The following is a 20944-nucleotide window of genomic DNA, read 5'->3' as shown; positions in this document are numbered from 1 at the left end:
CCTTGAAGCTTTCCCATCCATTATCTATGATTATGTAACACAATGCAGAATGTGCATAATTTTAAATGGGTTGCTCATCTTTGCAGTTTGCAGAATGAATATTTCATAGGCTAATAATTTTTTATGGCATTTGCAAGATCTTTCTCTTTTCTATTTGGTAGAGATCCAGAACCATACAATTTCTTGTGAAATTAGTTAATTGCTTATTATTGTTCAACTAAACCCTCCTCTTCATTTGAGTTTCTTTACCTTGTAATGCATATGTACAAACTGTTAATGCAACATGAGCTGTTGGCACGGGCGAACATGACAGTGAAAAGTTAGTTTTGTGAGGTTAATGACGGCCTTTTCAGGAGTGCAACATTTGTGGACCAGATCCAAAATATGACTATTTTCTGGTTTCCTAAACATAGTCTGTAAATAGAAACTGCTTCCATGTGACTATTCTATGAACTTCAGCCATGAGCTTCAAGAAAATATCTATTAAGGAATTGCCATTTCCTTCTGTGATGCAGGATTTTCCATTGCTTTCACTCCCATCTCCCCTCATTTCACTTAAAACAATATGACCACCACAGTTCTTTCCAGAATTCTCTTGGTCACTCTTTCTTTTGTATTCCTCCCGCAAAACTTAATCCCCACCGTCTGGTCAGCTCAACCAGTTGATTGGTCGAAAATTAGTTTTCTGGAAATCACTTCCAATTGGTGAAGTGTTGACTGCCTGGGTGTCTTCACTTGCTGAGTCACCTTGTAATCTTCATCCAGTAGTGAGTATTTTTTATTGTGTACAGTCAAATAATTGCACACTATTAACAAATCAATACTGTTTCAACAGTAAACTTTTAAAAACTTATTAATCCAGAAGTGTTGTGAACACGAACCTTTTGCAGTTGAAGCTGATTAAATGCAGGTTGAAATTAAATTATTGTTTGTGACTATGTTGAGTAAAATTCAGGAGCACTAATTTTAAATATGGTCTTTATAAGCTGGTCATTGTGAAGAGCAATGTTGGGCCAAAAATGCTCTACTATTCTTAAAGTTTTAAGAAATTGGACCATTAAGTTTACATAGAGATCAAGATTCAGATTAGGCTCCTCTTCTGAAAACAAGCAGCAGCATAGAGCAGTGACTGAACATGGGGCATTAGCTTTTTTAAAAAAAAAAATCTATATTACACCACCAGCAGTACTTGTGCTCAGGCCCAATAGGGGAGCAGACCTGTATTCTAAAGAAATATGCTTCAGTAACTGGAATCTTTCAAGTGTCTTCAGCAAAACCAGTGGAATAAGTAACTAAAGTTAAATATTCTACAGTAAAGTTTAAAAATGCCAAATACCAGTGTAATTGAAGCCTAGGTAACCAGCGTCAAAAGGATTCCTTCGAGCACAGTTCATGGTGTCATGGCTCATGGGAATCGATTACAAATATGGAGTTGGAGAGATAATTAATGACATGCTTTATTTGTGTGATTCATGCTCTGCTCTCGCCCCAGCAAGTGATTGCATTCAAAACATTCCAGTGCTGTTCCAAGCATGTCAGGCAAGTGACTGAAGGCTGGTCACTTTGTTTTTTTGGATTGGGATCTGCATGATGTCATTAACTGTAATGGGGATGGGCATAGATCACAGTAAATTAATTTCTAGTTTCTTGATTTGATCTAAAATAACAATGAATTGGTAGGTTTTTAAAAACTTTTTTTCCTTAAAAATACTTGCCTTCTCATAACTGAAAGATCACTGATTTATTTGTAATTTTTTGTACTTTGCCAAGTTCGAAGTGGTTACATATTAATGTACTTTTATATATTAAAAAAAAAGTAAACCTAGAACTTGCAGTACGCCATAACTCGCTGCTTCTGTGAACTTGTTTCCATATCCAATATAAGATTTCCATTTTTAAAAGTGGGATTGTGTACTCGTATCAAATTATGGTGTCTGGCATCCCCATAAAGAAATGGCCAATTGAGGAGCTAGTTTACATGATATTTAGTTGTAAAGGTTAATTTTTCATGTTCGGTTTTAGTCTTTTTAAAGGTAATATTTTTGGAACATTACATCTTAGAAGTCTTGCTCTTGCCCCAACACACTAATGTGTTCTCACTCCCTCTCCTCCCTTTTCTGCCCCTCCCTCCCTCCACCCCCACTCCCCCACCCAAAAGCAGTTTCCCTTTTCTACTGTGCAATACTTTGAAACATAAGTAATGAATTGCCACCAGCTCTCATTCAATGCTGTTTATGAAATGAGATGTTGAGTATTAAAGGCGGTGCAGAATAACTCTGCAGTAGCTTTCCCCAGCTCAAATTAGGAGCTTACATGTTAGGAATTGCCTCCTATTTACTCCACAGAACAGAATATTAGTGCAGTATGAAACTCTGAAAACTGGGTACCTTCAAATAGGTACAAGAAGCTTGAGCTGCCTTGGTTAACTGATGGTTATGATTTGTTCTGATAGTTGCTGTTTTTTCTTTTGGATTATAGCAGTAATAAGATTATCTTAACCAGTAATAAGGCGCTGAATGGCCTGTAAAATGCATCTTGTTTTAGTAGATTTTAGGGAGGGAGGGGCAGAAAAAGGAGGAGAGGGAGTGAGAACACAGTGTGTTGGGGCAAGAGCAAGACTTCCAAGATGTAGTGTACGACAAACCGCAAATTAATTTGTCTCGCCATTAGTCGCAGACCACACTTGCCAAGAGCAAGATAGTAGGTACAGCCTGTTGTGTTTAAGCTGTTACCTGATTGCTGGCTGACTTATTTTAAGATAACTAGTTTGAGAGCCCAGATTTTCTGCCCTTTTTTGTTCATTTGTTAGTGAGCCCCCTTAGTTCGAAATCCCTAGTATTTAGTCATAATTTGCATTTAATATGTCTGGATCATAGAGTCATGCATCACAAAGTGCCTCTACCTCTGAACTTTGTAAATTGGAGCACACATTGTAGACTTTTGGAACAACTACATTGTGAGAATTTAACCTAAAGTTACAATCTTTTTTCCACAATGTGGAAAGGTTAATTATCCAAACAGATTTTTTTTTTTAAAGTTCACAGATGTTGTCTGCGGTCTATAAAACTTAATTTCTTAAAATAAATGAGGAGGGAAGGAAGAGAATGACTGCACAGTTGAGGAGATGGAGCTGTCAATCATCTGTTACAAGCCGTCACAAAGGAGACATTTTGAAGACACCGAGAGCAAATGACGTTGTTTTGGGAGAGAATTTCAGACCATAGAGGCATAGTGACTTACCGCAGAGGGAATGGTGAATAAGATGTAGCCAAGAATTGTGTGAATAGGTGTTCTGATAGTGGCATATGAAGAGAGAATGTCGCACAGGGTGATGGTTATTATGAGGATCTTTAAATTGATTCACTGGACACAGGAAATCTCTGGAGCTTGGCAAGTGTCAGGGTGATGGCCATGCCGGACTATGTGGGAGAAAATAGAAGTGGTGGTGTTTGGGATTTGCTGAAGATTGTGAACGGAAGGCCGCGGAGTGACCTGCACTGAAATCAGTTCTTGATATGATAAAGGCAATAACAGGTGAATAGGAAGAGACTAGAGGTGTGCAACGTGAGGAATCATGGTGACAATCACAGATGATGTCTTTGATCAGGAGAGGTTCAGTGCTATGGATGTGGTGTAAATTGGATTGGAGGCACTCGAGCATGTAGTGGTGTAAGAGGTGAGCATGAATGGTTGGTTGGCTACAGCATCTTCAAAGATCTAGGAGAAAAAGGGCTAGCATAGAAGGACAAAAAAGTTCACAATCAAATTTAAAAGAAGCCATTCAGATGATTCAATTTTGGAAACTATAATGCAAACAGGAGAGTAAAAAAAATTACTGGTAAGTCGATTGCATTTATGTATTCATTTTACTCTTTCAGTTATCATTTTGGCAGTTTCTGCAGAGTGACCTACTGCTGTTGGAATTTTGTACTGTTCTGAAAATACTATTGCAGACCAAATTCAGGGCAGGTGGAGGAAAGTATACACAGGCGAAAAGCTGTACATTGAAACTGAAATATAGCTGCAGTTTGTTTGCAATGCAAGTTTTTCAGCACGTGAGGGAATTTAAATATCATAAGGATACTGGTTCTGGTGCTGTTTGGAATTAGTAATTCAAGAGTCCTGAAAATCCTTTGCCAATTTCAAATCATACACATTTCCTTTTACATAACATGGAATAAAACTGCAGTGCAAGCTATGGTATCGATGTCATTTTTTATGATTTGATTTAAATTGTTATAAATATAAAGCTAATTTTTTAAATTAGTTAAAATATGCTAATCAACAAAAACACAAAAATACTGAATATATTGAAGCCACTGAATTTTGGATAATCCAGTGCTCTGCAAATCAAGTTGCAAACTTATGGGGTGTTCCCTTTTAAATAAATTGTACGTCACTATTGCTGCAAGAGGTTGTTGGTGACTTTCAGCCCCTGTGGACCATATTGAGAGGTTATTAATCTCCCACTTTGGGGAGCAGGGGGGCACCCAACTTTGTTGTAAGCTTGCACTGTGACAGAGCAAAAAGCTTCAGATTCTTGAATCAATGGCGTTCATACTGGTATCATGACCTGACATTTGCATCAAATTGTCATATTTTTCCAGCCAGTCTGGGTTCAGCACCTGCAATGGACATTAATTGGCATCCCTAAACTTCCTGTAATATCTGCTATATGCTTGTTCCAGACCAGATTCGAATCTTTTATGGCAACAAGGTTGGAATATAGTTACACTGAATGCTGTGCAAATTCTCAATTGGAAGTTTTACTTGGATAGTCGTCACTATTATTCTTAAGCTAATTACATAGACCTTTAATTCAGTATGGCTTAATTGTTATCATTCATTGATGTGAAATATTTCTACACTCAAATCACTTTTAATGGTATCTAATGATCACTGTTTCAAAATTGTACCAGTAATGATTCACCCTTCTAAACCTGCCCTCCCCAAAAAAAGCTTTCATATTCATTTGCACATCTGTGGTTGATAAGTATCATGCAGGGGGACATCAAGTTCAACAGCAACTTGTATTTATATAGCACTGTAGTAATGTAGTAAAATGTTCCAAGGTGTTTCACTGGGCCAATGATATCGAACAAAATTTGACACTGAGCCACATAAGATATTAGGGCAGGAAGTGGTTGATTTTAAAGAGCATCTTAAAGGAAGAGAGAGCGATAGAGATAGTTAGGGAAGAAATTCCAGAGTTTAGGGCCTAGGCAGCTGAAGGCATGGCAGCCAGTGATGGTACAAAGAAAATTAGGAAAGTGCCAGAGACCAGAGTTGAGGATCTGGGAGATCTTTAGGGCTGGAGGAGATTACAGTGATGGGGAGGGGTGGGACCATGGAGGAATTTGCAAACCGGGATGAGCATTGCCAGACCAGGAGCCAGTGTAGGTCAGCACAGTATTTGGTGCAAGTTAGGCTACGAGCAGAGGAGTTTTGGATGATCTCAAGTTTACGCAGGGTGGAAAGTGGGCGGCTAGCCAATAATTTCATTTTGTCGCTGTGCAGTGATTTAACTTGGGGTAGCAACACTATCGTGCGAACCAAGATAAGTAAATGAATCAGATATAAATACATTGGATTTTTTCTAACACACTTTTGGATTTTCCAGTTATAGTAGTATTTCATTATGACAGATTTTTGTTACTGCAGCATGAAACTCTATTCCCTTTGTTATGAAGTTTGTGGATAAATAAATGGAGCTCCAACTTCAGATTTTTTATGCACAGATGTGTACTGTACCAATCTAGAATTACAAAACTTTGATTTTCCTTATGAATTCCTCCATTCAATAACCATATTTAATTTGAAGAAGAGCAGGGGAGTTCTCCCCAGTGCCTTTGCCAATATTTATCCCTCAATCGACATCATTAAAAAACAGATTATCTGGTCATTATCACATTGCTATTTGTGGGAGTTTGCTGTGCACAAATTGGCAGTCATGTTTCCTACATTACAACAGTGACTACACTTCAATTGTATTTTGTTGGCTGGAATGTGCTTTGAGATGTCCGATGGCCATGAAAAGCACCTCATAAATGCAAATCTATCTTTTCATATTTAATTTCTCTGGTTCAAAAAATGCTCCATCTGCATAAGTTAGATTTTTTTTGTCTGCAAAGCACTGTTCAGTTTGCAAACTGTAACAGTTATACCAGTTAAGTTGCTATACAAGTTATGAAAGGGTAGATAAATGTACACTTAAGACAACTGTGGCAAAAGTCTGAAGTATTTTTGATATTTTGGGGCCCCAGTGTAACCCAAATCTATGTAAATAGTATCTTAGATGGTAGACAAAACAATTCGATCTGCAGACTCCCATCGTTGTAATATTATTCATGTAGTGTGGAAAAAATGACTAAGCACATTCTCCGCCAGCTAAACAATATAAATACAATAGATTAGTGCCGTGCAGTTGGACAGAGTTTTCTGTTTTGCTTTAAAATTTCAGCATTTGTCTTCTGGCTGTTCTGCAGATCAGCTATGCTATTTTTAATACGTAAAAGCAGAAAGATTGAGAACAAATTGCTGGTGCCAGATTTTAGATTATCCGTGTCTGAGTATAGTCTGTGTATGGTGGATGGAAAATAGTTTAGGGTCTTGCTGTTTCCCTAACCTGGGGCTGCTGAACCCAATTCTACCATGCCTCCTGTCACAGCAGACAAGATTAGCAAACTGCACAGACTAAGGATCAGGCAAGGGTCAATCCTGGTCTCTGTGGTTTAGCTATTCACTGAATAAATTCATGCTAGTTTTTTTTATTCCATTCATCCTTCAGCATCAAAGGAAACAGCCAAAATATCATATTTTCTGCAGTGAATTCTTTGATAAGACAGAATTTGTTGAGGCGTTAGAATAATCTGAACTGGGATAACATCAGAACCAGGTGCCTTCCCATTTGAGTCCAAATTGACCTTTTCAGCCCCTGAAATAGGTTCCTTGACATGGATAGCATTGATCTCACACTGAGACAGCTGATCAATGGCCTCATAATTGATAGCTGAGTTCTTTATAAAGTTTTGGAAATGTCAGATCGTCTTTTCAGCATCTGATTGTCATCTCATTTTGAAGAGTGGTTTTATTAGTGCACATAATGGGTGGAGCCACTCAATTGTGGATCATATACTGTTTAAAAGTATTGTAAAAGTTTGAGATTCTGGTCAGCATAGGACTGCAATTTATCTGTAACTTTGCTCCAACAGATGTCTCACACAATCCTTAATTCAGTCTGGACTTGTTTATGAATATTATCATGCGCTTGGTCGTCTTGATGGATGACTTGCTGAGTTCAGCTGGTATTTTTCATCAAGTAGCCATTTTATATAATTTTCATCAAACCAGTCCTGGTGTTTATGGATTTTGGGGCCCATGACTTCCAAAGCTGTGTTGTGTCACCAGAAGCTGTATTTACAGTGATAAAATGGTATTTAATAGCTATGCAAAGTTTGTGCCTTGAGCAAACAGACTTGAGTTTGCTCACATTTAACCAAAAGCTTTTTTGACGTGGGGCCTCTAAGGAGTTTGACATAAATGATGACGTCTCTGCAAATGAGGCAGTGGTCGATCCAACGTTCAACCTCTCATTTCTTTGGTGATCTTGATATTATCTTTACTGACTAAGATGTAATCAATCAAATGCCAGTGAATATACTAATTGAACCATCAGGAAAGTTCCCAAACTGTGTGTTCATCTAGTGGGAACATATGTGGTTCAAGAGACTAAATGCAAGAATGAAACAATCCAAAAGATTCATGAGGCTACTTGGAAATGTTGCATAGTTCATTATTTTCTGAAATTCTGCATAAGGAATAAGACAATGGTACCTATTCCACTGCCCCTCATCCCAGCCAGGGTCTTGGGTGAGTCCACCTTCCTCTGAGCTTATTTTGCCCCCAGTCCATCAGTGTCTAAAGAGTGCAGTTAATATCTATGTACTTAAGTCAATTATTATTCTAAGTTTTTATACTACTAAAAGTATCAAAAACAGATTAACAAGAAGATGCATGCTGATCCACCAACTTGTCAATGCAAAAACTTGATATAATCTCAGTTTGTGATTAATTCTGAAATATCACCTGATCTGAAATGTAATCTGTTGCTTTCTATACACAGAAGTTAGTGATAAATAACACAATGATTTCATTGAATTGACAAACATACTTTTGTGCCTAAAAACTAAAAATTAGTCAGGGGGAAAGTTGTCCTACTTGGAACACACAATTTCAAGCTGAGCCAAAGTATAAAAAAATGTGATTGGCTGGTTGATTTCTCTCTACTTACATATTTTGTGGTTGGTCTGTGAAGCATGGACATCTGCTTCCTCATCAGCCTGCATTGATTCCTCATTGGACCCAATAAGATCTTGAGACTGACCTGAAACACTGCTGTCATGGCAGCAGCTAGATGTTGTAGCTGGTTCAATAATAGTGGTAGAGCTTAAGGTAGTGTTAATAGGGCTACGACTGTTACAACTTACGTTGTCAGTTTTACAGTTCGATTTACCAATGTTTACAGCAGTTTGTGAGCTTGTCAAATCTGGATGCCGGTAGCTTTTCTGTAGATCTATAATTTCTGAGTTTGAAAGCCATCTCTAAATTGTTTCTATCAAAAAAAAACTTAAAACGACTAACATTTTAGAATTTTGTCAATATACAGCGGTCTTATTGGAATAATATGTTTGGTCTTGAACTGAAAATGGTTATTTTCAAACACTTTATGGTTTTCACACTGGTGAAACTAAACCAGCCGGCTTGCCGCACAACTCAATTCTGTTTAAACCAAAGTTTTGAACAAAGAGCACGGTCTAAAATTGCTGCTGTTAATGGGGAAAATGTAGCTCAAATATATCAAATTGATTGTAGAGGAGAAATAAAAGAAAGACTTGATACATGGGAGAAGGGAGCATTCTCTTTAAAAGAAATTATTTTTAAGTTACTATACTGTGGGATTGTCTGATTTTTATATTTGACATGTGAACCTCTCCTTTTTCTCTTCTCAGTTCAAGTCGGTTTTTAGGTCCTACTCGCAGGACTTTGTTCCTCACCATCACAACTCTGCATCTCCTTCTCTCTGCACTATCTCCTCCCACTTTCCAGCTGTACACCAATCGAGGAGCTCCGATTTAACTTTACCGGGCTCGGCTGGCATAGTGAAAGCTACGGAACTGCTGGACTGCTCTCATGACAATGCAAAGCCTGTTCCTGTCTGCCTCCCTCCTGAATCTGCTTTTTCCACCTCTCTTCAAACTTCTTCGGTGAGAACCACTTATGAATGCTTTAGTGCTTTACAAATCCTGCATTCTTAATAAAACTCTCCTAAAACTGTGATTGGGCTCGGGAATTCAATTGATGTCTTTTAACTTATGCTCCCTCTGCCCACTTACAACCAATTAAGCTTGCTTTAAATATACAATGTCCATTTGTATGCTGTCTATTTAAAGGAAAATCTTCTGCTTCAGATGGAAAAGTTTTTAAAAAATGTTTGCAAGATGTCACTCAAAATTTCAAAGCAAATGGTCTACTGGTAAGAAAGTAGAAAAAGAGCGACTTCAGTGTTGGTAATTTGGATTCTTTAAAAATGTTTCACGTTCCTTTCTGTGGAAGCACTTGAGGAATCGCATAGGATAAAGTATAAGCCAGACAGATTTAAATTCTATATCCTCGTTACCAGCTGTAACCTTCAAGCATAGTGTATCCTCACTTTGTGCACCAACCATGTTTGGGTTGTAAAACTTTAAAGTTGCCCAGATGTGATATAGGCCCACACTCATGAACTGAACTGAGTCCCAAACTTTGAGAGTTTTGCCTTATATGTTTGTGGGAATGTTTAAGAATAGATATAATGAAGGGGCAAAAAAGTGAGAGCTTAAGGGGGTATGGAGTGACCTGTAGAGTGAGAGGAAGAGCTTAAAGGAGAAATAGAAAAAGTACTGAGGAATGAGTGGGTCAGGGTTGCAATGTTTATATGTGAAAACTATTAGAAATAAAGACAAGGAACTAGAGGCACCAATTAGGATGGAGGGTGATGTTGTAACCTTGACAGAAATGTGGCTTCAGCTGTTGTAAGGTTGTGAACTAAATTGTCTTGGCTATAAAACTCCAAGTTGGCAGGGTATGGTTGAAGTTTGTCCCATGGATCTGTGTTGAGACCTCTAGATTTCTATTTATATTATTCAAACATGAGTATAAGCGAAATGATATTGGTTTGCTGGTGTCACCATATTTGGAGCATGGCATACTATGAGGAAGAAACAACTGGTTCACCAACGTCCTTGTGGGAAGGAAACGCGCCTTCCTTACTCGTCTTGCCTATGCATGAATCCTGTCCTACTTCGAATCATCGAACAGCACAGAATGAGGCTATTTGGCCTGTAATGTTCATGCTCACTCTCTGCAAGAGCAACTCTGCAAGTCCCTGCCCTTTCCCCTTCACCCTGCACATTTGTTCTCCTCAGATGTTTATCCAATTCCCTTTTGAAAGCCCCGATTGTATCTGCCTCCACCACACATGCATTCCAGATCCTAATCATGTGCTGTGTTTATTAAAACAAAATGTTTTTCCTCATGTTGCATTGATTCTTTTGCCAATCACCTTAAATCGGCATTCGCTGGTTCTCAATGTTTCTGCCAGTGAGAACAGTTTCTCTCTCTCTCTACTCAGTCTAGCCCCCTCATGATTTTGAACACTTATCAAATCTCCTTTCAATCTTCTCTATCGTGAACAACCCCAGCTTCTCCAATCTATCCATGTAACTGAAGTCCCTCATCCCTAGAACCATTCTGGTAAATTTTTTCTGCACCCTCTCTAAAGCCTTCACATCCTTTTGAAAGTGCAGTACACAATACTCTATTTGAGGTCGAGCCAGAATTTTCTAAAGGATTATCATAACAAGTGGCCTCACAAACTGCTCAGTCGTATTAAACCACTACTAGGGATGACAAATCAATGTTACATCCTAAGAATGAATTTAAAAAATTGAAGGAGGACATGGAAAGGTTAACGAAGTGGGACAACATGTGACAAAAGCAGTTCAATGTAGAGAAGTGTAAATATATGAATATATTTATATATAATCAAAGGAAGGAAATATTTGTGAATTTGTACCAGCTGTTGGTTAGACCACAGTTTTAGTTTGGTCTGTAGTTCTGGGCATCTCACGAATGGGAAGACTATTTATGGGAGCCATGGGATGGGTGTTGCAAAGATTTGCTACTATGATGCCAGGAACTATGAGATGATAAGGACTTAAATTATGGCTTTTCTCAGTTGGATAGTGAATGTTATAGGATGTAATAGAGGTTTTCAAAGTTGCAAACATTTTTAAGCATAGACAATGAAATATTGTTTCCACTCTAGCAAATCTGTAACATGGGCATGTAGGCTTGAGAATATGGGTAGAACAAGGGTGAAGTTAGAATTTTTTCAATGGGGTTTTTAAGTATAGAATGCTTCACTGCAATGGCTATAGAGGCAAATAGTATGTCAATTTAAAAGGAAATTGGATATATATTTGAAAAAGATGCAAGGCAATGGGCTTTAAATGGATTGCTCAAGTTGAAGTAACACCAGCATGGACTTGATGGACAAAATGGCCGCCTCCTCCGAAATGAACCTATAACTGTCACTGAAAGGGGCATTTGTCCCGTTTGTCTGGGATGGCTTTGAATCCAGGTCTCCAAAACAGGACAATGCACTATCCAATTCTTTTCTCCCCCCGTCTGTGTTTGCTTTATTTTCCATCTTTTCAATGAGAAATTGCATTACCAAACATGCCGATCTGAGCTTAGTCTGTAAATGATGGGAATCTTGCCTTTAGTTTTTGTTGAAACCTTCAATCCATCATAGTGAAAGCCTTTGTCTTGACCCAAACTATAAAGCTGAAAGTAAAAAAATTATTTGCCCCCAAGAAAAATTCAAAATATTAACTATTATAAACTCTTTTGGACTAGAGGCCTGCTCAGGTTGGGAAAAAAGAACCCGAACCACAGTGGACCCGAGCCCGACCCGGCCCAAGTCCCTCCGATTTTGCCCCGAGCCCGACCCAACCATCTCTTTACTTTCCGATTGAGAAGCTCCATGAAGCTGCAGCGCATGCGCAATGACGTCATAGTGATGTCACTCTCTCACTGTGCAGACTCGGGTAAGTTTTTAAATTTTGATACTTACCAGCAGAGCACTTACCATGTGTGTCCGGCCTGACCCGATCCGAGCCCAAAAGCCGTACCCTGAAGATGGGCCCGACCCGAACCCGAAACATGCCGTCAGGTCCCGTCGAGTTCAGGTAGTGTAGCAGGTTTCTATTTTGGACTACAGTCCACTGAGCTTTTTATGTGCTTAAAAAAAATCAAATTATTCAATAATTTGAATTAAACAATGTAAATAACAGTGGGAATTTAGTGGTTTAAAGTATTATCAGATAATTTGAATTAAGCAATTTTGAATTAAGAGGAGTAAATTTGACTCAAACATTCAGTAAAACATGGAGCTTAATGCTGTTATCTGGGAAATTGTTGGTAGTAAGACCACTTGGAAGTAGTAGTTTCTCACTATGAACATAGCTGCTGTTCAACCAACTTTTCATATTTAAACCTATTTAGAAAGTACTTACAGTATTTTTGTTACATCTCTGGTGCTCGGAGAGGGCTGATGGTCCTGCGGATTCTTCTCTTGCATTGAGATTTTCACCAGAGGCTGCTGGGTAAAGTTTCACACATGAGTTTGCCAATTCGAGTTGTACAACTGGGCAGTATAACTCCAGTTAGCTCAAAAATACCCGAGTACTGCACTGCCTGCATCAGTGTAATTAGTTATTTGACATGACAAACATTAGGGCACTATTTGGTTAAATGACTTGCAGGCAATAATTTTGTTTTGTCAATAGCTTTGGTAAGCAGTAATCCTCAATAAGCAGGGTTGGATTTTTATTACGAAGAAGGGTCACTGACCCGAAACGTTAACTCTGCTTCTCTTTTCACAGATGCTGCCAGACCTGCTGAGTATTTCCTGCACTTTCTTGTTTATATTGGATTTTTATTATTCAGTTAGTTGGCCGTTTTATTTTTTAATATAGCTATTGCCAGGTTAAGTTGTAATGCGAATGTAGATACTGAGACTGTTGTATTGCAGAAAGGTATCCTTTTAAGGAAAGTTCAGTAAATATTCTGGACAACCATGGTACAGAAATATAATTCAGGAATAAATTTATTGTACAAAGGAACTAGTTCATTTGTGGATTTAAAATCAGGGGTATCACCACAGACTCCAAAAGTGAGTCCCTTTTTAAGAAAATAAATCAATCACTGCTCAAATATTGTCTCAACTAGATGAACGCTCAAATCTAATCTCAAATTAACCTGTAGTTTGTGGAACTCTAGTCAAGCTTAGTTTTTTCCTCTTTCTAAGAATATTGCTGATTCTAATTTTTTTTGTTTTTGTGTGGGTTTGAGGTTTATTGTTTAGCTTTTTATTTGGTTTCACCAAATTCATTGTTTTAATTTGGTCAAAGTAGGTGTCAAGTAGTATGCGAGATTCGTATAGGAAAGGAATTACAGGCATACTGAATCCCTTGGTCACAAATTTCCAGTTGCAATCACAGAGGTGGAATTTTATCATTGCACTGAGTTAATAACAGGCGATTTCAGTTAATATTTTGGGTGTTTTTCTAATGTTCAACATTCAACAGCAGATTCCTTAGGTTTGATGCATCAGTTAAACGTGAAAAGTGGAAATCCTAATTATTCAATTTTGCACACTTTTTAGAAACTTGAATGTTTGTCCTTGCCTATCTTTCACATCTATTAATTGCACATGACTGGCTGTTCACCCATCCGATCGTTGCTGACCTGTAATTCTGTGGAAACAATTCCATTAACTTGTTGCCTGAAGCTCTGCCTCTTGTAGATTACTTCTATAAATAGGTCTGCTTTTCAAACATGCAGTCCTAACCCCACTAAGAGCTGATCCATGTTATAAGTGAATATTTTACATTGTAACTCATTATATCACCATATTCGTTTACTTGAATTTTTGTTGAGTTGATCCTCATACCACCATTTAATTTCTATTTAGAGTAATATCCTAGATTGATTTTCAAGATTGTATACATTTTGTGCAAAGTATGTAGAACAAAAAAAATTAACATTTACTTACGTATACCAGTCTGCTTTTAAGCTTAGTTAACATTTTTATAAGACAGCGGCCAGATAGAGAAACAACAAAATGGTGGCAAAGGGATTGTGATTGATCCCATGGACTGGTGAATAACCTGGTTCAAAAGTTCTATCTCAAATATAGGCAGCTTTGCTCAGTGATTCAGCTGCACACTTTGTTTCTATAATAATGTTGATGAACAGCTGCTTTAATGGCCAACGGCTTTTATCCTAGTCACATCATCTCGTGACCCTAAGGCTGGCCTGTAGCCAAGGTTCACCTCTGCGCACACTGTAATGTTTAATTCACTGAGTTCACTATCGATAGCAGAGTATTTGAGTGACTTACATTTTGTTGCATGTGATATTTACAGAATGAGCGGAAGCAAGAGTGTTTTACTCTATATTGAAACAGCAGTGAGAGACCTCCAAACACTGTTCCGTGAAGTTACAGGGTGCTATAAATAATTGAAAATTAATTTATTGATTGATTATGAAAAGACAGTTTTCCCCCAGACTTCAGATTCATAACTCATTTTTGGATATGGATTTGGTGAGAAATGTACCACAAATCAGTTGGACCTAAAAAAAAAAAAGTCATGTCAGATATTTGGTATCCCTAGTTTTGTGTTGAAACTTCTAACTTTAGTGTCCATGAGGCTTTCTTCATTTAGTTTATACTTTTTTTGTGAAATAATGAATGTGGAAAATAAGCATTCAAAAAAATCTGGACAAATAACTTCAAATATTCGAAATCTGATGAAACAAATAATTAGAAATGCATAGCAGGTTCTTCATCTTGAAAAAAGTAGGCCAACATTTTGGTGGAGGCCATTCATCAGAACTCTAATTACAGGTATGTGAGAGTGAATCCAGTCTTTGTGGTCTTGTAGAGTGGCTCCTCATTGTTAAATATGTGCCACCTGTGAGCTGGGGTGAAGGAAAAAAGACGTTACTGGTGTATCTCTGTTGCAGACTTATGGGTTTTGCATAGATCATAATTGGCTGGTGCCCGAGTGAAGGCCCTTGCTTGGGCTGTCTGGCGCTCCCAAGTGAAGTAAGCTGCACATCACTGGAACCATGATAAATATGTGGGTGGATGGAAAACAAAACTCTGCAGCAGAGCACCTCAAGTATCATTCAGAATAAATAGTAAGCGAATAAACCTGGGAGACTGGACTGAAGATCCAAGTTTGAGTAATTCGGTTTGTTAATGTATTGATTATGGTCTTGCGTTTGGAAACCATTGTGCACAGAAATAGGAGTGAGTATCTTGAGACCTTATGGTCTTGTCTCCTGTAGAGCGAGAGCAATAGTGAGGATGCTGGTGAGGGTGAATACGTCAATCTGTATTCGTCCAACCAAACCAATGGAGACGTCTCTCACCCAGAAGCAGTAAGTAGCTTCACAAGCATGTAGAGTAATTGCTGCTTGGCTGCAGAGGAAAGCATGCTGGAAATGTTCATCTTTTTTTTGTGCTGCTCATATCATTGTGCTGTGAAACTCATCATTAATAAAATTAACACCCCAACCACCCACCCAGTACCTTTTTTGTTTTGACCTGCTTAGATGGTAGGATGTCACGTAACATTTGTCTGGCAAGTACAATGTAGGTGGAAGATTCGAAATACCACTACAGTCTGGAAGAATTGCTTTATTTGCCACATAAGGTTTAACTTAATTTAAGATGGAATTGGCAATTTCTACCATGAACAGTTGGCATTGAAACAAAACACGGGCTAATTGATAGGTGAGATTTTGTAAAATATCTAGTGTGGTTTCCTTGAAGGTAGCAGTGCATTGTAGATGCAAATAATTGATGTTGTACCCTCAAACTGTAAAGTGAGCATTTTATCCACTTTTCCAACAGTAGTCTACAACACCTGAAGCATTATCGCAATATCGAGGAATGTAGTGCACTGTAACACTTCACGCAATCACAGCTAGGATTTCATAGCTTCACTCAACTTCATGCTTCCGGGTCCAACAAAAATTGCAGTGGGCTTACAGCAGCCACAATGACATAGCGCTGTCTCGACATCTAGCCTGGCTTTGTTGCATCCAGTTTTGTGTTTGCGGCGCACACAAGCGAAGGGTGACACTGCTCTGTTCATTCCTTCACCTGCAATGCGATGGTCCAATTAAGATGGAGCAGCAAGTACACAATTCCAATCAGTACCCAATATCTTTTTACAGGAAAGTCATCAATCATATTGCATCACTTACGACATTTACAGCAGGGAATAGATCATGTTCACAGTACAGGGAGCTATGGGACACTATTTCTGCAGCTGATTCAGCTGTGTGTACAGAATTGCTTTTTGGTATTCCAGTCATTGATCTAACACGTTGTTGAGATGTCTGTGGTTGTTGGTTCTTGGTGGTGTAGCTTTGTAGCTTCTTATAAAACATGCACCTTTAACATGCCCCATACTGCTACATGTATAACTGCTTGCATGGAGAAGGGCGATTGGCCATTGGACTGCTTTCTCTCATGGCTGCAGTAATGAAAATGGATTGATTGGCTTTCTACTACAGCCTTTCTGCATGAGAATATAATGGAAATATAGGGCTTTCAAGAATAGTAAGTGTGTACCTAACTGTTGATTAGTTACATCAAATGAATAATTAGTTATAAACATTTTTCTCGTACATGAAAATATAACCACAATTATGCCCATCACTGTTTCTTCTGTAGTGTGCACTACTTACCTTTAATGATATGCACCGAATACTCGTACAGATTGGAGGCTTAAATTACCCAGTTAATTTGAGTTGACAAGTGATTGGGTTGACCAGGGTCTGTTCTAACTATGAAAGCTCTATGGCAAACTAATCAATTTTAATTCTTTTGCCTTATGAAAATATATGTCCTAATTGACCACCCTGCTGTAATAGTGGATAAAATGCTCACTTTACAGTTTGAGGGTACAGCACCAATTCCAGTTTGGAGAATTTGCCACCGTTCTGGCAACACTAATAAAATTTGCTGCCACAAAAGTTAAGTGAGTGCATTATCCTCTACACTTCTGAGTTGCCTATTTTATAATGCCCAGCAATTAGCTGCTACTCCTATACTACAACTTTTTAAATCTGTTTTGGGTACTAAATATCTCTTGCCACTCAAAATATAAGCAAATGCTGCCTGTAACATTTTCCAAAAGTGATTTTCTGCTTATTTCTGATAGTTTTTCTTTAAAATTAAAGAGCCATGGAATAGTCCGAATTGAACAAATTCCTACAGATTTACAAACATGTTTCCTATTTAGTGATAATCCTGTTTGTTGCAGGAGGGTCTTGACAGCGACTGTAACAAGATCACAGTATGTTATTTTGCGTACTTTTAGACTGGAGCATTCTTTGGTTCTATACGTTTCTCTACTTTGGAATATTGGATATTTGCAGAACATCACTTTTTATACATCATACAGTAGTCAACTGATATTAAGTACTTAAAAGGTTCATCTTTCCTGGGAAAAAGAAACCCAGTGTTAGATAGTTATCGACCTTTTTTTTTATTCTTTCTTTCTGGCTATTCAGGAAATACCGATGTGTGCTGATGCTGTAAGTGATTCCATCTTTAACTTTTGACCTAAAATGCAGTGGCTCAATTGTACCAAGTATCTTAACATGTTTTTGGACAATATGATCGTTAATAGTAGATAATGCTTGGGAATGGCTGTAATTATTATGGGATCTCTATTAATGCATTGAATAACATAATAGCTGTACCAATTGGGACTCAGTATCTAAGTTCAATCAAACGTGTGTTGCTTGTTTGTTAGCCAAGTTGAATTCCTAGTGTGTGTTTTTTTTTACATTGCTTAACATAGTTTGTTTCTCTCCAGGAGCCTGTAGGGTCTCCGAATGAACAAGAAATCAATCACAATAACTCTCCGAATTCAGCAACTAATGAAAAGGAAAGCCAAGTTAGAGATGACAGGTGGGACTGTAGACAAAAACCTGTACCCCTCTTTCTCTGGATTGAAAAAACCCTTGATATCAAATTTATTCTGGGTTGTAATAACCCACAGTTGGCTTATGTGTGCTTATCATTAGTGCATATAAAATGCATTTTTTCCTAATACTGTAATTGGTATATATAAAGGTTTTTTGCTTGATTTTTATATGAGTAAAAGGTGCTTTCATTAAGTTTGGGGGTCAGTTAGCTCGGTTGGCTAGATGGCTAGTGTGAGATGCAAATAGCCACCAACAGCGCGGGTTCAATCCCTGTACTGGTTCTGGTAGTTCATGGAGTCCTGCCTCCTCACCTTGCCCCAAGCTTGTGGAGTGGTGACCCTCAAGCTATACATCGCCAGCTGTGTGTCTCTCTCTCGAGTGGGAGAAATGCCTTTGGGACTATGGCAGCAACATAAAGTTTGGGATTTATTCAGATGCAAACTACATTAAGACAATTGTAATCTGCTTCATAATCCTAAAGCTACAAAACCTTTCTATTATATTTCCTGCAGCGATTTTAAAAAAAAAAGTGTTTGCTTCACATTGGTTTTAAGGTTCAGTGCAACAAGGAAGTCAGCTTGATGTTGTCTGATATTATTTGTGACTTGTGAAATAGACTGCATTCAACAAAAGCAAGCATGCATTAAAAAGCACTATTAAAAGTAGAGAAACAATATCCCAGTGGGTTTTATACAAGGGTAAAAATGGGTACAGAACATAAATGGGAGAGTTGAGAGATATGACCCAAACAGTGGTCAAATAAGTAGTCTTTGAGAAGGTGTTTGAAGGTAAGGAGAGTAGGGTTTAGACAGCTGAATGCTCTACACCGACAGTAGAATAGATGGACTCAGGAGGCCAGAGTGGAGGAACGATGGGCCAGGATGGTGTCAAAGGGTGGGATGGTTATATAGGTGGGCAAGGCCACAGACTTGTAGCTGAAGATTTGAAATTAATATATTTTTGGGGGGGGGGGGGCGGTGGGAGACATGCATCTAATATAAGTGGGCACATATTGGAGTGATAATTAGGTGAGACGGTGCGGGACAAGGGAGTACAGACACTAATTTTGGCCCAGTTGGAGTTCATGGAGATTGAGAAGTTGGTGCAGTGGGTGAGATGGTTGTTGTAAAAGATCAAGTCTAGAGATGACACTAGTATGGATTAGGATTTCAGCTGCAGTGGGAGTAAGGTAGGGGTGAAAGGCAAAAGTTAAAGTAAGAGGTCTTGCCCTTTTGCATTTCTGCTTCAGATCAAGCAAGGTTACATACTGTCTGATAGGCCCTGACTGCACCTACAGGTTCTGAGACAGCAGGAAAGATAGAGGTTTTGGTGGAATCCAACTGAGACTTCAGTCTCCCTAGTATTCAACTGAGATTCTGGCTCAACCACAACTTGATGCCAGACAGGTCGTCAGAGTTGAGAACAGAAAATGCTGGAAATACTCAGCAGGTCTGGCAGCATCTGTGTAGAGAGAAACGGTTACTGTTTCAGGTCTGTGACCCTTCATCAGCTGATGAAGGGTCACAGACCTGAAATGGTAACTCTGTTTCTCTCTATACAGATGCTGCCAGACCTGCTGAGTATTTCTGGTACTTTTTGTTCTCTGAGTTCCAGCATCCACATTATTTTGCTCTTTTAAGGTAGTCAATGTTACTGAGCTGTAGCTGAGTGTCATCAAGATACAACTGAAAACTATTTTTGGATGATGTTGAGAGATAACATGTAAATGGAAAAAAAGGAGGCTGAGGATGGATTCTTGGGGTACACAGTAGGTAATCACATGGGCAGGAGAAAAAGCCTATACCTGACTTGCAGTGGCTGCATTTAGACAGATAGGAAGGAAGCCATACAAGAGAAGTGTAATGAAGATCGACCCCAGGAAAGAGCTGATGGCAGAGGATGGTGTGATCGTCTGCATTGAATATTGCAAAATGGGCAAGGTGGAATAATGTTGCAGTCACAAGAATTTGCATTAGCGAATTTGACCGCTGCTGTCTTGGTGCTGCTGATCGGCTAGAAGTCTGATTGAAACTGAGTTCTAAGAGAGTTGCGAGGCAAGGGCCCATTCAGAGATCTTGGATATGAATTAGGAGTTGGGGCAGCCAGTAGTTGAGGATGGGGCTTTTTGAGGGGGAAAATCGACAAAGTTCAACAGAGCAGAAAGTTATGAATTGGGAGGATGATAAGTTGGGATAATATTTAAGATACAGTTTTCGAAAATTGGAATGAAACCATACTGTTAGCCCATTTTTCCTTCTTTGTAATTGAAAACTTAAAACCCTAGAGTAGTCCATTCTTCAGTTACATTCAATACTGTGCATTACTTGGGAACAGCTAATCAACTGATTTGTTTTCACCCACTTAAACTACAAACTGTTGCACACTACTACTATTTGAAAATGGCATGTAATCGGAAAATATCAAAAATTCAATGATTAAAGCTCCATTCCCTTCAGAATTTTCTTGTTTTGTACGTTATAGTTATGTTTGAGATATGCAGTTTCCATACTCATTTCAGTGCTGCATGAACTAATTGTGTCTAATATATCTGTTCATTTCTGTACTGTCTTGTCTTTTCTAGGCGAGCAGAAACACCGAATTCGCCAGATTTGGATCAAAACAATGTAACGGATGAATTGTCACTCATAGATCATGAAGAGATTGTGGCTAGGCTAACACTCAAACAGGAGGTAATGCATCCTTTAGCAGAGAATTTATATAGATTGATGCACTGGTTGTGGACTAATTTGATCTTTCATTCCTTTAGTGCCACACTACCAGCTGAGCAATGTTTATCTGCAAAGGAATTGATCCTTTGTTTCCTGTG

The 20944-nt window shown here is 38.5% G+C and overlaps 1 protein-coding gene across 4 annotated transcripts in view; it reads left to right on the top strand.

Moving 5' to 3' along the window:
* Positions 1 to 20944, top strand: part of LOC137347661 (rap guanine nucleotide exchange factor 1-like) — a 196543-nt gene that overhangs the window by 134824 nt on the left and 40775 nt on the right. Inside the window, exons 11-15 of one of the 4 annotated variants that reach the window (XM_068012322.1) lie at positions 9009 to 9263; positions 15460 to 15552; positions 17698 to 17721; positions 18006 to 18100; positions 20699 to 20807. In XM_068012322.1, coding sequence (XP_067868423.1) covers positions 9009 to 9263; positions 15460 to 15552; positions 17698 to 17721; positions 18006 to 18100; positions 20699 to 20807 — 576 coding nt within the window. The remainder of the gene's footprint in view (positions 1 to 9008; positions 9264 to 15459; positions 15553 to 17697; positions 17722 to 18005; positions 18101 to 20698; positions 20808 to 20944) is intronic. The other 3 variants (XM_068012319.1, XM_068012320.1, XM_068012321.1) reach the window with 3 other exon arrangements.

Source organism: Heterodontus francisci, chromosome 32 (assembly GCF_036365525.1).
Source record: "Heterodontus francisci isolate sHetFra1 chromosome 32, sHetFra1.hap1, whole genome shotgun sequence".
In the NCBI taxonomy this organism is placed as follows: Eukaryota; Metazoa; Chordata; class Chondrichthyes; order Heterodontiformes; family Heterodontidae; genus Heterodontus; species Heterodontus francisci.
Note: the sequence above shows the minus strand (reverse complement) of the source record. Positions and strands in the feature narration are given on the sequence as shown.